Source organism: Solea solea, chromosome 15 (genome assembly GCF_958295425.1).
Source record: "Solea solea chromosome 15, fSolSol10.1, whole genome shotgun sequence".
NCBI classification, from domain to species: domain Eukaryota; kingdom Metazoa; phylum Chordata; class Actinopteri; order Pleuronectiformes; family Soleidae; genus Solea; species Solea solea.
Window position 1 is genome coordinate 21,828,034 of NC_081148.1, and position 21,126 is coordinate 21,849,159.

Below are 21,126 nucleotides of genomic sequence, written 5' to 3' on the forward strand. Positions count from 1 at the left end.
TAAACAAAAAACAACCAATCAGGTCGGTGAACAGATTCAGGTGGTAAACTCTGACTCCGCCCCTCTGAACAGTAACGGCCCCGGAGCTCTGTGCACTCTCGCCCTCTCGTAGTGTATTTTCTTGCCTCCCCCTCGGCTGCTTCTCTTCCCACAGCTCCGCCATTAAAGCCCGTCAGCTCGGTGTTTGGGAACCGGGGAAGAAGAAGAAGCGAAAATGGTTTAAAGCGTCAAAGGAAGACGGCCGAGGGACGGGACTTTGGGGTGGGGGGGAATGTACGGACGGACCTTCGACTGGCGACTAATATGCGGCTTGTTTTGGCCAAGTGAGAGAAGCCTGAGTTCGAATTGGAGTGGGTTTCTCTGGCCGGGGGGGCGGGGGAGCTCCGGGGAAGCTCCGTTTGTTTTGGCCGCCGTGTGAAAGTAAGGAGTGTAAACACAGCAGAGCTAAGGTAAGGATTTCACCGACCGTACGGCAGACTTGTTACGGGCCTGTGAACATCTCCGGGCGGGCAAACATTATCCCCGCCTGGGTAGCGTTCAGCCACAGCTAGCTTGTCTGTAATTTTCTGGCTGACAACCGAACGAACCGAGTTGTCGTGAAACATAAGTCACTGTCATTACAGCTCGTCCTGTTTACACAGGATATAGCGCTAGTATGTTGGTATTACTTGTTTGTTTTTGTCACAGGGGCGTCGCTAGAAATCATGGGCACCATCACAGAATAATGCCCCCCCCCCCCCCCCAACAATATTTGACAAAAGAAAATGTGCATCTACGTGTGTGTTTCCATCGAATGGCTTAAAAAGTTCGGGTTACCACTGAATGTTATGAAGTTGCAGTGTTGCCAGATGTACGAAGTGTATGATAAGTTTGACCGTACACCCCCACGAGGCGGCACACATCAAAAACTTTGGAGCAGCAGTTTGATTATTTTAAGTAGTGTAATTATTCTTTATGGTCGGCATTATTTTCTTTGTGCTCTTATTTGTGTTTTTAGTAGGCGTTAATTGCCTTAATGTATGTACTTTGGGAGTTACTGTATTGACAGCTCTGAGTTACTTAACTTTTGTAAAAAGCAGCGGCGCTGTATGTAGACCCTTTGGCTTTTATATTGGGTTACATATATATATATGTGTGTGTGTGTGTGTGTAGGGTTGGATCGAATGTGGTTGCTGTAATTGATGTGTGATTATAGACGGACGAGCGGTTGCCTTCAAAATACAAAATCTCCGTATGTACATTTCCATGTACGATGTTTTTTGTTAAAATACGATACTTTTAAAGTATAAATGTATTTTACATCTGGCAACACTGAGATGGTGCAACCCCAGGTGTGTTCCATTTACATCAGAGTGATGTCACCTCGGAGGAAAACATGGACTAACACATATCTTGGGCTAGGCATTGTTAGCAATACCATTTAAAATAAAATAAAATAAAAACCGCTGTAAAAACGTCCCCTCAACTCAGAAATTCCGACTTTCAAGGATAACTGGAACACAACATACATATCAAAAATGAAAAACGTCAGTACCTATTGATTCATGGTGGCATTTCATTTCATTATATTGTAGTAATTTACTTATCCCCTTGTCTGCCAATTTTGCCATTTATAAAATGTTGCCAGTGTAGTGGACGTGGAATAATATATCAGTCTAGTGGTTTCTTCTTCTGTTGAACTAATTTCCATCTACAATTTTAGAGTCCCCAACTTTTCCCTCCTTCCTGAAGTTAAAAACTTGAAATACAAAACTGGTTTTCATTTTCTGTGTTTCCATTGAGGTGTTTATAAAAAGGCCTTATAGAATTCAACCTAGCAGCTGATACCTGGTGGTGTCATGTTAATGATTTTACCCGTTATTGTAGTAATACAATACAATAATTCTCATCAGGCCACACACTTTTTCCTCAATGCAGTTAAATGCAGATGTTTCAGGTGTGATTTCTTAACGCCCTTGTTTGTTTGCTGAAACGTCTTCCTTTTAATTGATAAGCCAGTATTCCCTCCTACCTTAATCATAAAAACGTAAGTGCGTTATTTCAAGACTTTTAAGGATTTTCTAACCCTAATCCAACACTCATGAAAACAGGATGATGGTTGCTGACTTTAGTTATTATTGTAGAAATATCAAGAAATGTTTTGATTTTCTTGAAATGTCGAAGCTGCAGTGGCATTTCAGTCACGTGATTTTCAAAACAATCTTGTCTTAAATTCATTATACACTCACCCACCACTGTATCAGAATCTGTTTCTGTTGCTCTCATTTGCTTTTAACGCTATGCAAACATTTCATTCTCCCTCAAGTATAAAAACGCACATATAAATATTAAAAAAAAGTGCTGTGTTACCATTCAGGTTTGCATAAAAACGCATAAAAATAGGCTGATTGAAACCAACGTAGGTCTGAGCATGAACTATGGTGGATAACAAGGTTATGTTGAGGCTAATTTCACATATATTTGAATTGTGTGGATGAAATAGTGATTTGTCACAAGTCTATAAACAGGTTGAATGTGTCTGCACTAGCCGACACCTACTGCTCCCTCACAAATGTGTTGAATTTTTCACAGTGTGTTAGTAAACTTTGAGGCGTGGTGTAAACACAGCAGAGCCAAATAGTTTCTAAGCTTCCCCCCGGCAGGCTAACAATAACCTGATCTTTTTTATCTTTTGTTAAATAATACAACATGAGCACATGAAGTCTTGACTCTTTACTTTCATACAAAGGTAAATGGCTTTGGGTCAAATTCAATTTCAGTGCATTAGGAAGTGTCTTAACCAGTCACGCACCTCCCTGCTTGGTGTCTTGTTTCATCTGCCCTTGTCTCCTGTTACCTAGCAATGCTGTAGGGCACACTTGCCCACTGTATATGTTTAAAGCCAGTGGGTCTTTATAGGTTCATTGTTGTACTCATTGCCTTGGCACTGTATGATCGTCCTTTTGAGTTTATGCATAGCTAAGTGCCAGACAAAGAGCCACAGCACTGTAGATTATTGCAAGTGTCAGACCGTGAATGGCCCAACTGCTGAATGGCACAGATGGCTGTAATAAAGGCTGCTTTGTTTGTATTTTGTGTAACAATGGATTATCTAAGTGTTTTACTTCTAAAAACCTTTCAAAGTTAAGAACTGTCTCTGGGGCATAATATATTTTGGGATGACATTTTTGTATTTGTTTATTTGGTGTAACATTTAAGCATTTTGCTAAAACACCCTGTTTTTTTTCCCTATCTTTGTCAACTAGTGCTGTGTGATCTCCTTGAGAGTGGATCTGCCGTGCTGAGTGCCCCTCTGAACGGCAGGAAGCCTCCTTCAGCGGCGGTGCGACGATGACCGAGCTGGTTGCCAAGTGGGCCTGTGAATACTGCACATACGAGAACTGGCCGTCAGCCATCAAGTGCACCATGTGCCGCGCTCAGAGGCCCAGCGGGGGTGCCATCATTACTGAGGAGCCCTTCAAGAGCAGCCCTGCACTGGATGCTAGTCTGCACCAGTGGGACCCTGCAGGCCTTAGCAACAGTCCACCCCAGGGAGGCTCCAGCTTACTTATTTGTCCAGACTCCAGTGCCCGACCCCGTGTTCGCATTGCTGATGTACCTGAGACCAGTAGCAAGTGGTCGTGCCATATGTGTACCTACTTGAACTGGCCTCGGGCCATCCGTTGCACCCAGTGCCTGTGCCACAGGCAGCACGCTCAACAGCAGCAGCATGGGCAGCATGCAACACATCAAGGACATCACACCCACCAGCCACGCAGCCCCACTGAGTCACCCCAGACTTCAGGCTCTGGATGTCGCCCTGCTCCCCTGGCCACCACTACAGACCCCTGTGAGGAATATAATGATCGAAACAGGCTTAACACTCACGCACAGCACTGGACCTGCACTGCCTGCACTTATGAGAACTGGGCAAAGGCACAAAAGTGTGTGGTGTGTGACCATCCCAGACCCAATAGTCTGCTAACGGAACCCATCGAACTTGCCTCAGAGCCTGAGAGTCAGCAACCTTCCTCAAAACTAAATGAACAGGACAGAGACAACAGGAGAGGTGTGGTTGGGCAAGTAGTTGGGAATGTGGTAGGTAGTGTAGGGGGTTGTAGCAGCAGCCAACGGAGGTCTCCTCCGATATCAAAACGGGAATCGGAGCTGAACATGGACTTTCAGAGAATTGAATTGGCCTCAGGCGCTGGAATTGGGAGTAAAGAGGAGCTGGAGGTGGATTTCAAAAAACTGAAGCAGATTAAAAACAGGATGAGAAGGACTGACTGGCTCTTCCTCAATGCCTGTGTTGGTGAGTCTCAAGAATATACAACTTCATGAAGCATATTAAACACTTTCCTTGATTTTTGCTGTGTGGTGCGCAGAGGGGGTCATGAGTGAACTTGGCAATTTAAGATGCATCAACCAGGAACTGGGTTTTCCCCAAATTTGTAAGGATGGTTATTATCGTTTTACTAACTACGAAGTTGGTGTTGCAATCCACTAATCAGCACCAAGTGCAGTTATTCAGAAACACATCCCGCTGATGCTGATTTACTATGTGAGCTTAGAAATTCTCAGCACTCAGTGCCAGTGGGTGTAAAATCACCGTACACATGCAGCAACTGTCCTGCCTCCCACACTGTAGACTGGTGAATGTGGAGTGGGAGGAAAGATGGACGTTTTAAGAAAAGCTAGTGATTGCCTTTATCTCACTCTATCTCACTCTTTTTTCCTTTGCCATGTCTATGTAGAGTGTATTCTGTGCACCCACTCGTCCTCCTAGCTGCTTTTCACATAAGATTATTCTCTGTTGCACCAACAACACTAATTTGACAGCCACACATCTATTTGATATTTTCAGCTAAGCCCTTTTATTCATCTGTAAATGAAAGTTACAGGGTTTTTCATGCAACGTCATTCCTCACACTGAGGCCCATGTCTTAATGTCCAAGAAATATCACAGGAGCTAAGTTCCTTACTGCATGTGACATGGTGAACTCCCTCATGTTTGTGCTGTTTATCCCCTTGAGTCCAAGTCTAATCTGGTTAGATTTTTATGATCTGGGTTTTATTTATTTTTGGCCATTGAAATATTCACTCTCCATATATGCGATCCATTGTTCCCTGAAGGAAATCCTTTTCCAAGCCACTGCTGATATCATCCTATCCCTATTTGCCACCAAGTTTATTGCACCTGCCTCAAGATGTTTGTAAGCAAAACCTGTGATTCATAACACTGTAAAAACAAGACTTTAAAAACCTTTAAACCTAAGTGCAAGAATAAAGTACCAGACTTGAGTGATGGTGCTAATGGAGAGTTTGTTTCAGGTCTCCAGCTAAACTCCAGCTAAGTTTTACGAAATACAGGTAAACATATGAATTTTCTTTGCTCAAAATCAATAAATATTAAGCCAATTGTGACAGAAAATGACAAGCATAAAACAAAGGAGGAGCTGCAACCAGACAGGCTTTGCTTGATAAATTTACTTAAAATGAGGAAATCATTTTAGCAGATTCATTGACAAGTTGTGTCCACTCTAGAGCTTTTGAGTGTCTGAAGATAACTGAGACAAAGGAATTTCACAATGTGACATTGCAGCTTTTACAATTTTGGCCCGAGGTCAAAAAAGTTTCTTTAACAACAGTCCATCCGGATGTAGTGAAGTGGTAAAGTTTAAAGCTCCTGAATCAAGCAAGATCTGCCCTCTTTAGTGTAGGCTGTATCAAGGTCCAGTATTGTGCAAAAGTCTTCAATTTGTTGTGAAAATGTATGCAGTTTTTAAATAGGGTTTATAGTGTTATGCATAAGTGTTGCTTTCATACATACTGTGTAGTTGAATACTGTTTATCTGCAGTTGTTTGCTAGGTATTACAACACTGCAGTCTCAAAGGACATAGTGCATAGCTCAGTTGAGTCAAATTCAGACAAGGGAACGTGTTGCTAGGTGGATTTCCCTGTCATTGCTGGCGGACATCAGTGTTTGTAAACGATTGCCCCAAAGTTCTGCTTCATGCCTTTGGTTCTCTAAGGAACTTTTGGCACTTAAAATAGCATGAGCTGTGCAACTCTTTGGCAACGGTATTGACCTTTGCCCAGACATTGTGCATGACCCAAGGTCAACTCTGTGTTCTCAACTCATGTTGCTTACATCCCAGTGGCATTGCATCACAATCTTCCCTATTTATGAGGTCATGACCTGAATTATGATCAGTAACCTGTTTTCAGAGAGTGGTTTTCATGTTTCATTTGGCCAACCAATCTGCTCTGACTACAATCTTTCACAAAGTGAATTTCTTTAGAAGACAGTGGTTTCATATTATGTTATGTCTGTGTTTGTGCAGTTTTATTGCCCTATTGTCACAACTTTTATTGACCAAAGATAACTGGCAAGGTGCCTTGGGTAAGGTTGAATTCTTAAGAGCCATAGCCAGTAAGTAATCTTTTTCTTGAGATAAGCGGGTTTTTGCAATTTGTGATCAATCTTTTTGTGTGCTGAGGTCTGACTTATCTTACGATTGGGAACTTTCCTGGATATGTTGTCAAGCCATCGCAGTGAAAACATAGACTCACAGTCCCTCTCACAGCTCATGAATACCTGCATGAAATGCATCTCAAAGTGTCTCCACCAGTGCTCCTGCAAGGAAACAGGAGCCATGTCAAAGGAAGCACAGGGAGAAAACACTCAAAACAAATGCTAAACATTTCTGTGTCCTACTTTCAGAGAGGTGATGGTACTAAGTTGGGCTGATTGATTTGGGACAAAAATCACATCTTGGTACAAAACTTATGACTATGTATAGGCAGTCAGTTATACAGTATATATACACACAAGAATTAGCAAACACACAATGACTATACTAGAACTGCTGCAAAGTGCAAATGATGTTGGGTTAACGTTGCTGAAGTAGATATTAGCTGTGTCCCATTTATGGGACTGGATCTGGAAGTCAGGCGCTGTGAACCCCATTGGTTACGTCACCAATCCCCCTTCTTTTTCGTCTAATGAATTCCAGCAGGCGGTACACTACACTTGCCGTTTATGTCACCAATTCTTATCGCTTCTTGAAGCTCTACAGCTCCCTCATTCACCCATACACAAAAAATAGAAAAGTTCATATTAATTATTTTTTGGCCACAGTTGTAGAACTCATTACACACTCCGGACACAGCCACTGTGTTTCCTCAGCCTTATTGCTCTTCTCTTAATTAGTAATTATCAAATAAATCTAATGAGTCAAGTTCATAAAGTAATTTACTTTGCATTCATTTGATACCCAATCAAGATACAGTGGCAAGAGTTGGTTTACTGACCTATAAACTCTTGTGAATTGCGCTATTGTGATTAAAAACTATTGAACTACTGCAATTACTTTTGCGATTTAGAAAAAAATAGTGTGTAAGCCATAAAAAGAACACAAACTGTGTGTAAGGTTAAGACCAGCACCTCCTAGTTTGATCCGTTTTCTTTCGTTGGCACACCTGTAAGTGTACGCCTGTTTGCTTGTTTGCACCTGTTGTGTTTTCTAAGGGATCTATGAATGTGGTACTGACTGCAGCGCCACAGACACACCCACACTAATGGAGTGTTGTGTGGAAAGTGGTTGTGATCCCTTTCTATCACAGTGCACGGCCATTGTGTGGCTCCTGTCTTGTTCTCTTACAGTGTGGGCCGGCTCCACATGATACAGCGAGTCCTTCCACCCACTCCACGTCTCTCTCTTTCTCCCTCTCACACAGATTATGCAGCGCAGCATTGTGTGTGGTCTATTGACACGAGAACAAAAGATCTGCAGCGTTTTAATGCTGTCAAAAGTACGAGAGAATACTACACGCACATTTGCTGTGCTAGAAATGGAAAGACAGTTTTTCGTGGCTGTGTAGAACTGAAATCTATGCATGATTTTGACACACTTGTCTAAATGGTTCATTTTCATTCAACGGGTAAAAACTGGTTTCATTATGTTGGAATTTTTTGTCTTTCTGTTTGTCTGGAGCGGATTACACAACCATCCAAATTTCATTCTTCATTCTTTTGTGAGTGGATTTGCTTTGGTTTCGTCGTTGGACTAAAAATGCCCTCTTTCCTTTGCCTCTCAGGAAAGTTTACTGTTGCACAGGCACACACCAGCCACATTACGCCACTGTTTTCTTCTCCATTAAAACAGAATTTATTTGTAATTATTTGACTTTTCTGGGCATCAAATGCGTATAAATTCACAAATAACAAATAACAAAAAGGAAACATCCACATAGGATTCAACACAACCCTCCACCCTCCCACTAAGATCTAAGCCTTAAGACAAACATACAACCGAAAATAGATGACATAGTTGGTCCTTTCCCCTTCTCTCAAAAGTTGTTATTGAGCACAGATTCAGAGGAGAATGTCGTGTTTTTATTCTTTACCAATTTTGGTTTCTCTACAAATAACATTAAAACTATGTTGCTCCTTCTCCATAAAACACGCAAATGTGAACTTGGTATTTTGTTCCAACTGTGTGTACTGTCCAACTGGTTCTATTAAGTCAAATGTCTTCTGTGTAAACACCTCGAGAGCAAGATAAAGTCAACACAAATGTTTTCTTAATAATGGGACCATTTTCTTTGTCCGACAGGTGTTGTAGAAGGCGACCTGGCAGCTGTGGAAGCCTACAAGTCATCAGGAGGAGACATTGCACGGCAGCTAACGTCGGACGAGGTGCGCCTATTAAATCGGCCCTCGGCGTTTGACGACGGCTTCACGCTGGTTCACCTCGCCATCCGCTTCCAGAGGCAGGACATGCTGGCTGTGTTACTCACAGAGGTCAGTAGAGAGTGGTACAAGATGTAATGTTAAATCAGTCTCATTCTCCTGTTCCACCTGTATTTTAAAACAAAATTCAGTGCTGCATGTTCACCCGTTTGTGTATTGGGAAGAAAAAAGTCAAATCTATTGACTCTTGTTTTAGTGAGAGAACATATCTGCTGTGATTACAGGCATGCTGTAGTATGAGTCAGACTAAATGTAAGAGTTGATTTCCACATTTTCTTGAGAAGTCTTGCAATCTCAATGCCCAATGAGCTGAGCTGAGAGAAATCACACTGGAACTTGCCAATACAATCTATGCCTTTTGTACTTCTATTCATGTCCTATGCCTCCTCTAGTTTTAAACTTAGAACCAAAGTGAAGTGTGATTAACTTCCAAATAGTCTACATTGTTTGTGATGTTTGTATCAAGTGTTGTGTAAAAAAGAGCTGAACACTGTGATCCCAGATCATCTGTACACACACACACGCACACCTCTCCTCCCACACATAGTCCCTGTCCCAGTTTGCTCTCAGAGGAGGTCAGTGAGCAACCACTGGATCATTCTGCTGAAAAAAAAATAAAGCTTACAACTGCTTCAACATTAAACACAGACACAGCTCTTTTCACACTCTTGTCCCAGAGGCAAACTGGATTAGATCAGTGAAAAGATTAGTAAAAAAAAAAAAAATTATATCACAGTCATCTAATCAAACACATACAAAAACAACTGCTTTTATTCAACATTCAGGCTTCAACTGTGCTTTAAATTCAGGTTCAAAGAGACATCAAAGACATGTTGTACTTAACAGTCCTGTGACTTTTCATGTAGTGGTTACAGAGTTCATACGGGTGCTTGAATTCTAATGCTGTGTTTTCAAGGCTTGCATTTTGTATGAAGTGTGTGAAAATGTTTGAATTTTTTTCTGCATTTCATTCACACCAAATAGCTGACTGAGCTTTTCAGATAGAGAAATCAAAATTAGTTCTAAAATGAAAACCATTCCATCTGGAGAGTCTGGACTCTCAGACAGGGGACATGTTTAGAAATATAAAACGGTTTTCTTTTCAGTTTTCTATCTTTCTGCTAATACAAAATTGAATTTTGGATGCTTAGAGGCTCAGAGCATAACTGTCTCTGTCTTTTCTTCTTTTAAAAATAAAATTATACTTTTGATTGTTTCCTTCAGAGCCATAACAAGGTAAATCAGTTGTCAGGTATAAAACTGTCTCATTTAAACACACATTGTAAGGTATAAAGTAAAGTCAGAAATCAAAATGTATAAATGACATATTTGACTTAAAGATTATTAAAACTAAATTAAATAACTACAAATAGAATTAGATACTAAACCAAAAATATTTAGGTAAAACTAGATAAGATAAAAAAAATAACAAGAAATTAAACCATTAATAACTCTTTTAATGTGATTGTTTCACAGCAGTAAGGGGCTGTAAAAGCTTGAAAATGGACTTTGACAGTGCCTGAATTTGGCTTTAGAAGAGGTGAATGCACCCTATCTTTACTTGTGAAATATAGACACTCTCTTAAACTCAGCATCTGTCTCCCTTTATCTCCTGCAGGTGTCCCAGCAGGCAGCCAAGTGTATACCAGCCATGGTGTGCCCGGAGCTAACGGAGCAGATCCGTCGGGAGGTAGCGGCTTCTCTTCACCAGCGCAAGGGCGACTTCACCTGCTATTTTCTCACTGACCTGGTGACCTTCACCCTGCCTGCAGGTCAGCACTTACCCCATCAGCAAATAAACACAACACAGATTCCAAAATCTGTCAGTGTGTACTTTCAGGGTTTTGTGTAAGGGTAACTTAAAACTCAGCAGTCATGACCTGTGGCTTACCGAGTGTGTGACAGATGCTTGTTTTGTTCACTTGTGGCGTATTGAAATTACTTGTTGTTCAGTTGTTGGGACATAATGCCACGGTCATCTCTCATCTGCCAGAAGCCTCAGGCTTCTGTATAGTTTAAGTATTGTTATTGCATGCTGACTGCAGTATCCCCGAACAGTCCATGTCTCCTTCATAACAATATTTACCTTTTTTTGCCAATATCTCTCTGTAAAATGTGCTGCTTCTTTTGAATTTCACTGTGTGGAATGTTACTGTGTTTCACTCTGTTGCCTGTAGCTAAGCTAAGGATTTCTGTTGTGCAGAGTGTTCACAACAATGCAGACCTTGGCTTCGGGCCACTATAGAGAGCCATTCTGTTGGGTTCCACAAAGTCAATGTATCCATTTATTTTAGCAGAAGAATGAGCTACTGTGTTGACAGGAGCTCGGAGCATGCAGTGAAAGCCAGTGTGAAAAAGACAAAAACATGATGGCTTGAGTTGAAATGAACCACAAAAATACATGTCAGATGAATGCATTCATCAAGTAAAATATGTGAACAACCGAGACATGACTTTCCCTTCACCCTTTTATTCTTTAATAACCTCCCACTACTTTGATTTCTGTCATTCATTTGTTTTCTCTTTTTTCCTTCTGTGTTTCAGACATTGAGGACTTGCCCCCTGCGGTTCAGGAAAAACTTTTTGATGAGGTGCTGGACCGAGACGTACAAAAGGGTACGATCTTCTCACTGCTAAATTCAAATGTATCAAATGTTGTGCTTACATACTGTACTGTATATGTTTACATGCAACCACTTTGAACTGGAAAACAAATCTAAGGAAAACAAACCCCCCCCCTCACAAATGGTATAGTATAACAGGAAGGCTGCCAAGTACTGGCAGTGTTATCTTACTTGTATTTTCCTCCTTGGTAATGCAGACTTTGCTGCAGTCTCTGCCAGGAGGTTTATCTTTATCGTGTGCACCAGTTGCATTTACTCTAATCAGCCTAATTGAGTTTTAGGGATTTCTCTGAGCCGTCCTGAATTATTGCAACTCCGCTCAGCCCAAAAATACACACACACACACACACACACATACACACACATTCAAAAGGCATCGTATGTCTGCGACACTTTCTTTCCTATGTGCTGGTTATTTGTGTGCCCTGTCTAATCAGTCCAGTGTGTCACATACTGGTGCAACGTGAAAGACAGAAAATTATATTTCACCTTCAGGGTCCTTTATGTGTGTGTTTCTATTTAAATGTGCTCTGTGCAAGAATTAGGGCTGCAGCTAATATTTATTTTCTTGATTAATTGAGCACTTGTTTGGTCTGCAAATATCAGAAAATGTTGATCTGTGTTTACCAAACCTGGAAATCATGATGTTCTCAAATTTCTTATTCAGTTTTAATGATTTATTTGTTACACATGGAGCAAAGAAACCAGAAAATATTCACATTTAAGAAGCTGAAAAATCAGAAAGCTCGTTTTAATTATTGAAAAAATCACTCAAACCAATAAAAAACATTATCAAAATAATTGACAATAATCTTAGCTGCCCTAGCACCAATTTGTAGATTCTAACTCCCTTTCCCAAGTGCATCATGGAACTACAGTGGCCTCCACATACCAGAAAGGATGCCATTTGTTTTGATTTGTGTCGTCAGCTTCCACTTCAAAATGTAAACATACACTTCTGCAGAAACATACATGGCTGTGCAAAATGGCAGCCTCTGTAAACAAGATCCTTGCCTAGTAGTGCCTAGGCAACTTGCCTAAGTACATTATTATTATTATTACTACAAGGCTATGAAAACCAAATCACTTTTATTGTAAACTAATTCTACAACACTTGACCTTAAGGAAAGAAGTTTTGGCAGAAACATGAAATGTCTCGGGAGAGAACAGCAAACCGTGTCCCTTGTTTAGAGATTAATGGTGTGTTCAAGTAGTCGTCAGATGTTCCAAATGGAACACCCCTTCAGGTCGTTCATTCCTTTCTCGTAGAGTCGGGAACAATCTCACAAACCCTGAAATAGGATTCCAAGATGGTATTGGCATCCGTCGTAAAAAACACTCTTGTAATATTGCACTTCTGTTTTATTTGTTTCACAATAAGATACAATTTGAGCAGTCATACACAATATGTGTATCTATGGACACATTGCCTCATGCAAAATACTGTGGAGCGTTGTTATAGACTAGTATCGCGATTAGTGTCTAGCAATGGCTAACCCGAGATACAATTGCAACCATGTTTTTTTCCCCAACTTCTCGACAACTTAACTTTGAGGTGACGTCACCCCAATTTCCTACTCTCAATTGAAATGGAATGCACCATAAGACCAGATAATGCAGTTCAAACCCTTAAATGAATGGCTATTATAAACCACTCACTGTCTGAAACTCGCAGATCAAACACTTAGCTACACATTAAGCAGCAGCAGTGTGGTGTCACACCGTGACACGGCCAAATGTCAAAATACCGAATGTGTTTTTAATGCGACTTAGATTGAACACAAAGATGCAAAGACTGATTTTTGTTTTGTTGTTGGTTCCGCAGACTAAAAAAAACACCCAAATACCAAATAAATCACTCCACAGCTAAACAAAAGGTCATTTGTGAATTTCAAACACATGCTCACGGAAAGAAAATAGTGTGTTCCCATCAACTACAGAGCTCATTTGTCTCAGCGCTCCAGCAGTCTCAGAGCCCTAACATTAAAAAAGCCTTTTTATGTGGTTTTAGCATATTATTAACAAGCTTCTTTCAGCAAACGACAGTAAACACATTCAAGTAGAACAGTGCTGCTCCAAATATATTGTATAGGTTTGGGCAGATGTCAGATTAGATGTCAGTATATAATGTATATACATTTAAAGCAGTAAAGGAGTCACTTTCAGTTTTACAATGCATTCAATACTGACTTCCACTTGTACTATATAAATGCAAATAATGTTTTTGTGATTGGCTCGTAACAAAGAAGAATGGTCAATACTGAGTTGTCAGCAGAAATGCAACTTTAAGTGATTGGTCTTTAAAAGGCAACAGATAATGTTGTGATGTTACATGTCTCTGTTATTTATATGAGCACAGACAGTTCAGCTCTCCTGATTTCTCACAGTCATCTGGTTGAATGTTATCACTATCATTGGTGTTTCTTAGTATGTTGATTCAAGGTCAAACGGAGTGTTTTTAAGGTTAGTAACACGAGACTCAGCCTTTCACTTGTGCTCTCCTCTTGTCCAGAACTTGAAGAGGAGTCTCCCATCATCAACTGGTCCCTGGAGCTCGGGACAAGGTTAGACAGTCGACTGTATGCCCTCTGGAACCGCACGGCCGGGGACTGTCTGCTCGACTCCGTGCTGCAGGCCACGTGGGGCATCTACGACAAGGACTCTGTGCTGCGCAAGACCCTGCACGACAGCCTGCATGACTGCTCTCACTGGTGAGTCCTGCAAACAGAGGCCAATGAGTGTGGATTGCAGCTTTATAGTTCTTTACAAGGTACAAATAAACATCTACACTCTCAGTGGTAAACCTGAAAGGTTTGTAGCCTGAAGCCAAAGCTCATTTACCTCATATGATCTTACAAAATCTGATTTAAGAACAACAACAACAAAATGAAGAACTATGCTAGCTTGTGTCGCTATTAATTTAACATATTTTCATCTAGTTTCTGTAATTATCACAGTTATTACAGTGAGAATTATTGTCCAGAGTGATCTTGTCATAAGTGGACAGCTCTAATGCTGCGTTTCATTTACATCAGAAGTCACAACTGGGTGTGACGTCACTTCCGAATCCAGGTGTGTTCCAGGTGAAAAGTTGGAAAAAACATATCCTAGTCTAGTCACTGTTATCAACTCAGGAATTTAATAACAACGCTCTACATAGTATTTTCAATTCAGTTAAATTCAGTTTTATTTATATAGCCCAACATCACAAACACAATTTGCCTCGAAGGGCTTTGATTCTCTACAGCAAGTGACACCCTCTGTCCTTAGACCCTCACACCAAGTGAAGAAAAACTCCCCCCAAAAATCCTTCTCACAGGACGGACAGACGGCCGTGCAGTAGGTGTCACGTGTACAGAAACAAGTTCAGAAGATTACAGACAAAATGTCATACATACAGAGAAGAAGAAAATAGAAACCATAATTTCCACGGATAAAACAATTGATTTACTTTAAAACAAATACGACAGGCGTGCAATTAACAGTAAAAATAGCAGTTGGGGTTTGTGAGGCTGCTCCGACTTTCTGAGTCCCTGCCCCTCTCAACTGGGATTTCCTGACATCTGACCTAAATGGGAACACACGATAGTATTTAGGTCTGAATGCAAAACAATAAGTGTTCACACTGATGGTTTGGAGACACATGTCGCCACATTCTTAACAGTTCATGAACACAATCCCACTTCAGGATGCTTTAAAAATTGCCTCCTCTGCTGGCATCCTCTGACCTGCTGCAGTCTCACTGTAACACTGAAGTATTTTCACACTTCAACATCATCCAGGACGTGTGTAAATTCCAGGTGCAAACAGTTGTACTTGATCCAGAATTGTGTTCCTATAACAAAATATCAAAGTCCCAAGTTAATGCACTATTCCAAAAGGCTCAAGCTACGCTTTTGTTTTTCTCCAACATGGCACAGATGTGCCAGAAACACGGCCATGGTTTATAAGTTTATAAAAGTCCAAAGCTTGGATTGTGGGCGTCAGACTTTGATCTGGAAATTCTAAGCGCTGAAACGCTTTCAAGGCCAGAGAATTTTCTGCATCACCAGAACAAGCCATCTCTTTTTCTGAGAAGCGGGGAGCTTTTTCAGTGAGAGTATTACTAATTTGAAGAAAATAACTCAGCTGCAAAAGATCTAAAATGTCATGAACAAACCAGTGTCTGTGTGTCTGTGTGTCTGTGTGGTCTGTAGGTTTTACACACGCTGGAAGGAGTGGGAGTCGTGGTATTCCCAAAGCTTCGGCCTGCACTTTTCACTGCGGGAGGAACAGTGGCAGGAGGACTGGGCTTTCATCCTCTCCTTGGCCAGTCAGGTACGTGCACATGAAAGCAAACAACACGCAAATTATGGAGGGCTGATGTGCTTACAACACGACATACTAATGATACATGAATTATGCAACAAGCTTTACTGCCCCCCCACCCCCCCACCCCACATGGTACTTACTTAATCTGCGATGCTCTCTGTGAAAGTGCAGCCTGGTTGTCGTGAGCACTTCTCTTGCTTCTCTGTGTGACCTCACAGACTAAGTATTTGGGCGCGTTGTTATTATGCTTGGGTGTGAAAGTGCGGTAACTGTGTGTGTTTTGAGCTTTAACACCAGGGAGTTGTCTGAGCTAACTTGGCAGAGGGAGACACTTTCTAAACATTTTTCTTACCTTTTTCTGTCTTGTTGTCTCTCACAGCCGGGATCCAGCTTGGAGCAGACCCACATTTTTGTTCTTGCACACATACTTCGTAGGCCCATTATTGTCTACGGGGTGAAGTATTACAAAAGTTTCCGTGGAGAAACACTCGGGTACACCCGTTTTCAAGGTGAGTGCACAGTCGCCCGTTTTGTGCTGGTGTATTGTTCTGGTCAAATATCATGAAATGTCGAGTGCAGCTCCCGATCCAGTGGGCGTAGAAGGAGCGGGCTTGGTTTATGAATAAGCTCCAGCCTACATGTGTCTGCATAGCTGACATAGCTGACATAACTGCCCCTCTGCTCTGTCAGTAATTGCTATTTACAATATGCATGAGTCAAAAAAAAGTGGTATTTTAGAACACAGGGGAATCAAAATAACCTCTAAAATCAAAACAAAGCCCCCGCTTTGTCATGGGAACACACAAGTGTGTGTGTTGTGATGCAGGGAAATGTTACACACACCCTCCCAAGCCCATTTAAACACATGTAAACTATCAGAACCTAGAGTCAGACAAACCTATGGATCCACCTTTATTGCCAGCAGTAAAAACAGTCTGGATTCAATTTGCCTCATGAGTGACGCTGTGCAGGGGATGATGAAAGTGCTGTGCAAGGGCCAACTGCTTGTGGTGAAGCCTGTCTGATGGCTCCGTGATTTACTGTTGCCAGGAGCCAACGTAAAACAGTCGGGGAGGCGGGCATATGGGCGCTTGTAGCGACGGGAGGGGGGTGGTGGGGGTGGGGTTCGCTTCAGCTGAAGTGGTGACCAAGTGAACCCTGTAAAAGCACAATGGTTACATGGTTACTGGAGAGGAGAGTCAGCTGCACGCAGAGCGCTCATCTCATATGAGACACAGATGCTGTCTGGATTGTGTTTTCTGCACTGTTTCGTCTATAAACAGTGTCTCGGGCTACATCACGTTTTTTTGTTTGAAACCATTAACAAATGTAATCCTCATTAGTGAAGTATACACTCACCGGCTTCTTCTACCTAATAAAACAGCCATTGCTTTAAGGTTTGCTGTGTTCAGAGATGGACTTCTGCATACTTTGGATTTAATGAGTGCGTGTTTGAGATACTGCAGCCTCAGTCTGCTCATTCACCTCTGACCTCTGTTATAAACAAGACATTTTTGCATTTGAGCATTTTCTGTAAACCTTAGAGATGATTGTGTGTGAAAATCCCTGTAAAAAAAAAAATTCACACCCGCCCATCTGGCACCAACAACTTCACAAATCACCTATCTTCTCCATTCTGATGCTTGGTTTGAACTTCTGCAGGTGGTCTCCACCATGTCTGCATACCTGATTAGATATTTGCATTAATGAGCATTTAACAGGTCCTTGAAATCCTTGAAAGTTTGTGAATTTGAATTGTTTTGGAAAATCACACTAAACAGACATGGGTCATTGAAACTGCTTTCTTGTGGAAGAAAAAAAGTTAAGTTGATATTTAGGTAAATCTCTCCCTGTTTGTTATGGCGCCACCTACTGTTTCATGCCCTGCATTGCTTGATGTACATAGACTAGGCCTTCGCAGAACAAACGTTGACTTGTTATTACTAGTGTTGTGGACACTGTCCACTGTCTCTCATTAATCAAGAGAGAGTAAATGACGTGATGACTGGGAAATGCAAATTTCAAGATCTCTGTCTCACCAAAGAAAATTACAAAGACTGTCCTTGAGATCTTGGACAAAGTCAAGATTTTGCAGATGCAGAGCATGCTGCAAATCAAAAAAGTGGACTCTTAAAAGTTGCCCTCTCATCTTAAGCTGTGTCAGCACATTTGGTCCTTGAATTTGAGGAAATTGGTCCTGGAAAGTCCTTGAATTTGATGTCAAATGTGACATGTGACCATGCAGGTACATTAGACATGCTCATGTAAACAGGAAGCAGTTGTTTACTCACGGAACAGTCACAGCCAGCCACATTTGTTTGATTTAATTTAGACGGCTATCATCGTCTTTAGTTCAACTCTAACAATAATCGTGTTCCTGTAATAGCAGTAGTAACTGGTACTGCAGTATCAGCAACCGTAACATGTGTGTTTGTTCTTCAGGTGTGTACTTGCCCCTCTTGTGGGAGCAGAGTTTCTGCTGGAAGAGTCCCATCGCTCTGGGCTACACGCGGGGCCACTTCTCAGCACTGGTGGCCATGGAGAACGACGGCTTTGACAATCGTGGCGCGGGCGCCAACCTGAACACGGACGACGACGTGACCGTCACGTTCCTGCCGCTGGTTGACAGCGAGAGGAAGCTGCTTCACATTCACTTCCTCTCGGCGCAGGAAGTAAGTGCCGTAACCCATTGTTGTGAACGTTTCTCTACGTCAACAGTAGTTCAAAAGGACAGTTTCAGGGGTTGTTTGATGTAGTACATGCAGATGATCGTGCCTAGAACATGTAGCACGCACACTGCTTTGTAAATGAGTGTAGAGTGAGTTAGAAAAGGCGGTCTAATGGTAAGATAAAGTGGCAAACATATTCTTATTAATGCTGATTTAGTGGGAGGAAACCCAGAGAGAACCCACATGCACACTCCAGAACATGCACACTTTCCCTTGTTCCGACCAGGTTGTGGGTCTTCTTGCTGCTCAGACAAGAGTATTAACCACTTCACGGTCCCCTCAAAACACCTTAACTATCACTTTAAGAGGGAGAGCGTGATGTACTGAATATAGACGAGTGATGTGGCTCCGTCTGATGGTTACCCATGTTTCTCCCCTCAGATGGGAAATGAAGAGCAACAGGAGAAGCTGCTGCGGGAGTGGCTGGACTGCTGTGTGACTGAGGGCGGAGTCCTGGTGGCTCTTCAGAAAAGCTCCCGCCGACGCAACCACCCACTCGTCACACAGATGGTGGAGAAGTGGCTGGACGGCTACAGGCAGATCCGGCCCTGCGCCTCTTTGTCCGACGGCGAGGAGGAGGAGGAGGACGACGACGAGTGATTAAACTGAAGCAGAGGGAGAAGGGGGGGTGCAGGACTCATCCCCCTCTTCTCCATTACAGAATTTTATTTTATTTTTTTTTCCCCCTGACACGGACAAACTGTGAAGGCCTTTCAGGAGAGGACAGGAAACCACATCCACCTTTTAAAAGACAACACACTCACGCCACAACTGAGACTGACAAAAACTCCACTGCTGCGAAACATAGAATCATGGGGGGAGAGAGAGAGAGAGAGAGAGAGAGAGAGAGAGAGAGAGAGAGAGAGAGAGAGAATGAAAGGTTTACAAATGCTAAAAATAAAACAACCTATTGATTTGTTGTGAAAAATTTAAAAAGGAAAAAAGGAATCTTTATCTATAGATGTAAAATGCATGTGGTTGTAATAAATAAAAGAGTATAAGGAAAATATACCAGCATTGATTCAAATCAACTTTATATCCGTTCAGTGTGGGCACTGACAAAAGCACACTTACTAAATAAGGTGTTTTTTTTCCAGTTGTACAAGTTTGCTTATCATTTCTTTTTCTTTTTTTTTCTTTTTCTTTTTTTTAACGGGCAGGGACAAAGCCAATATCATTATCTTAAGAGAAGTGGAGGTTGTGGAATAGAAAATGACTTTAATCCTTCTTACTAAGCACTGCACATTTATTAAAAAGAAACCTTTCTATATAAATACAGTACCATTGCTTGAATTAAGGTCATTATATGAAGCTGTTGTGAAAAGGAGACGAGTCAAATCTCACTAAGGTTTTTAGCACACAAACAAACATCATGTTGGATATTTTGGTTTACCTTTTTTTCCCAGACTGACTGAGCTGAGAGTGTGTGTGTGTGCGAGAGGGAGAGAGTGTGTGTGTGTGTGTGTGTGTGTGTGTGTGTTTGGGGTTGTTTTTCTCTGAACCTATTCTACATATTTATTGTTTGGAAACTTATTTGAGCTAATAAGAGCTTTCTGTATATTTTCTTCTTTTTGTTTTGTGGTTTTTTTGTTAATTATTCTTAATCTTGATGAAGACATGTTGCACAGAAAACACTGTTGCTGTGAGGAAAGGTGTTGTGTGCGATTTAGTACCTCATTTGGATGCCTAAAATCTGGTGCTCTTGTTTGTCTGTTTGTTTTAAGGTTTTGCAGGAGTGAGATGCGTTTCATTGTCGACATAAACCCAGCGTTTCGCTTGTGTCACTGAAGTCTGCTCTTTTCTTTGTCACCCTCATGGTACACGTTACTTCACTTTCCCTTTAAGTTCATGATTAAGGTTGTTGTGAGGCTGCAACATATAAAAACCAAAGCTGACAGAAAAAAACAAATAATTAGTTTTCCTTCTATGTTAATTTCTTTTTTTTTTGCTGTGAATGTTTGCAATTTGTTTTTGTTGTTCATTGCGTACTGTAACCTCTTTCGTGTGTCATCGAGTCATGAGCATTTGAGCATCACCTGTATGTTGCTTTATATTTATGCAATAGTTGCAGTTGTGACTGATGGTTTGTGGATTTAGGCCTGACTTCACTATATGGAGTGTAACGCAGAGAAAAGGTAAAATAAGAGAAAAAAAATAATAATAAAGGAAAAACCTTTTTTGAATGTCCAACTCATTTGTTTCCTGTCTGATATTCTTCTTGTTAATGTTTTAAGGTTTAAAACTTATCACGACCAACGTGTCAACAACTGTAAAAAGTTATTAATAAGCTGTTTATATGTTAATAAAGTAAGTAACCCGTATGTCATCCAAAATATGACAAAAAAAGGTCATACTTTAGCATATCATCCAAATATTGACAAAAAAGTCATTGTTTAGTATGTCGTCCCAATTTTGACATAAAGTCATACTATAGTATGTCGTCCAAAATCACTCAAAAAAGTCATACTATAGTATGTCGTCCAAAATCACTCAAAAAAGACGACATGCTATACTATGACATTTTTGACCGATTTTGGACGACATGCTATACTATGACATTTTTGACCGATTTTGGACGACATGCTATACTATGACTTTTTTGACCGATTTTGGACGACATGCTATACTATGACTTTTTTGACCGATTTTGGACAACATGCTATACTATGACTTTTTTGACTGATTTTGGACGACATGCTATACTATGACTTTTTTGACCGATTTTGG

The 21,126-nt window shown here is 41.2% G+C and overlaps 1 protein-coding gene across 1 annotated transcript; it reads left to right on the forward strand.

Annotated features, from left to right (window-relative positions):
• The first annotated feature begins 75 nt into the window (after nucleotides 1-75).
• Nucleotides 76-20,593, forward strand: LOC131474241 (ubiquitin thioesterase ZRANB1-like). Its single transcript, XM_058652006.1, has 10 exons — nucleotides 76-449; nucleotides 3,246-4,291; nucleotides 8,599-8,786; nucleotides 10,354-10,507; nucleotides 11,280-11,351; nucleotides 13,872-14,070; nucleotides 15,556-15,676; nucleotides 16,050-16,179; nucleotides 18,113-18,342; nucleotides 18,781-20,593. The coding sequence occupies exons 2-10, from the start codon at nucleotides 3,331-3,333 to the stop codon at nucleotides 18,997-18,999; spliced, it is 2,274 nt and encodes a 757-aa protein (XP_058507989.1). The 5' UTR covers nucleotides 76-449; nucleotides 3,246-3,330; the 3' UTR covers nucleotides 19,000-20,593.
• Nucleotides 20,594-21,126: the final 533 nt, after the last annotated feature.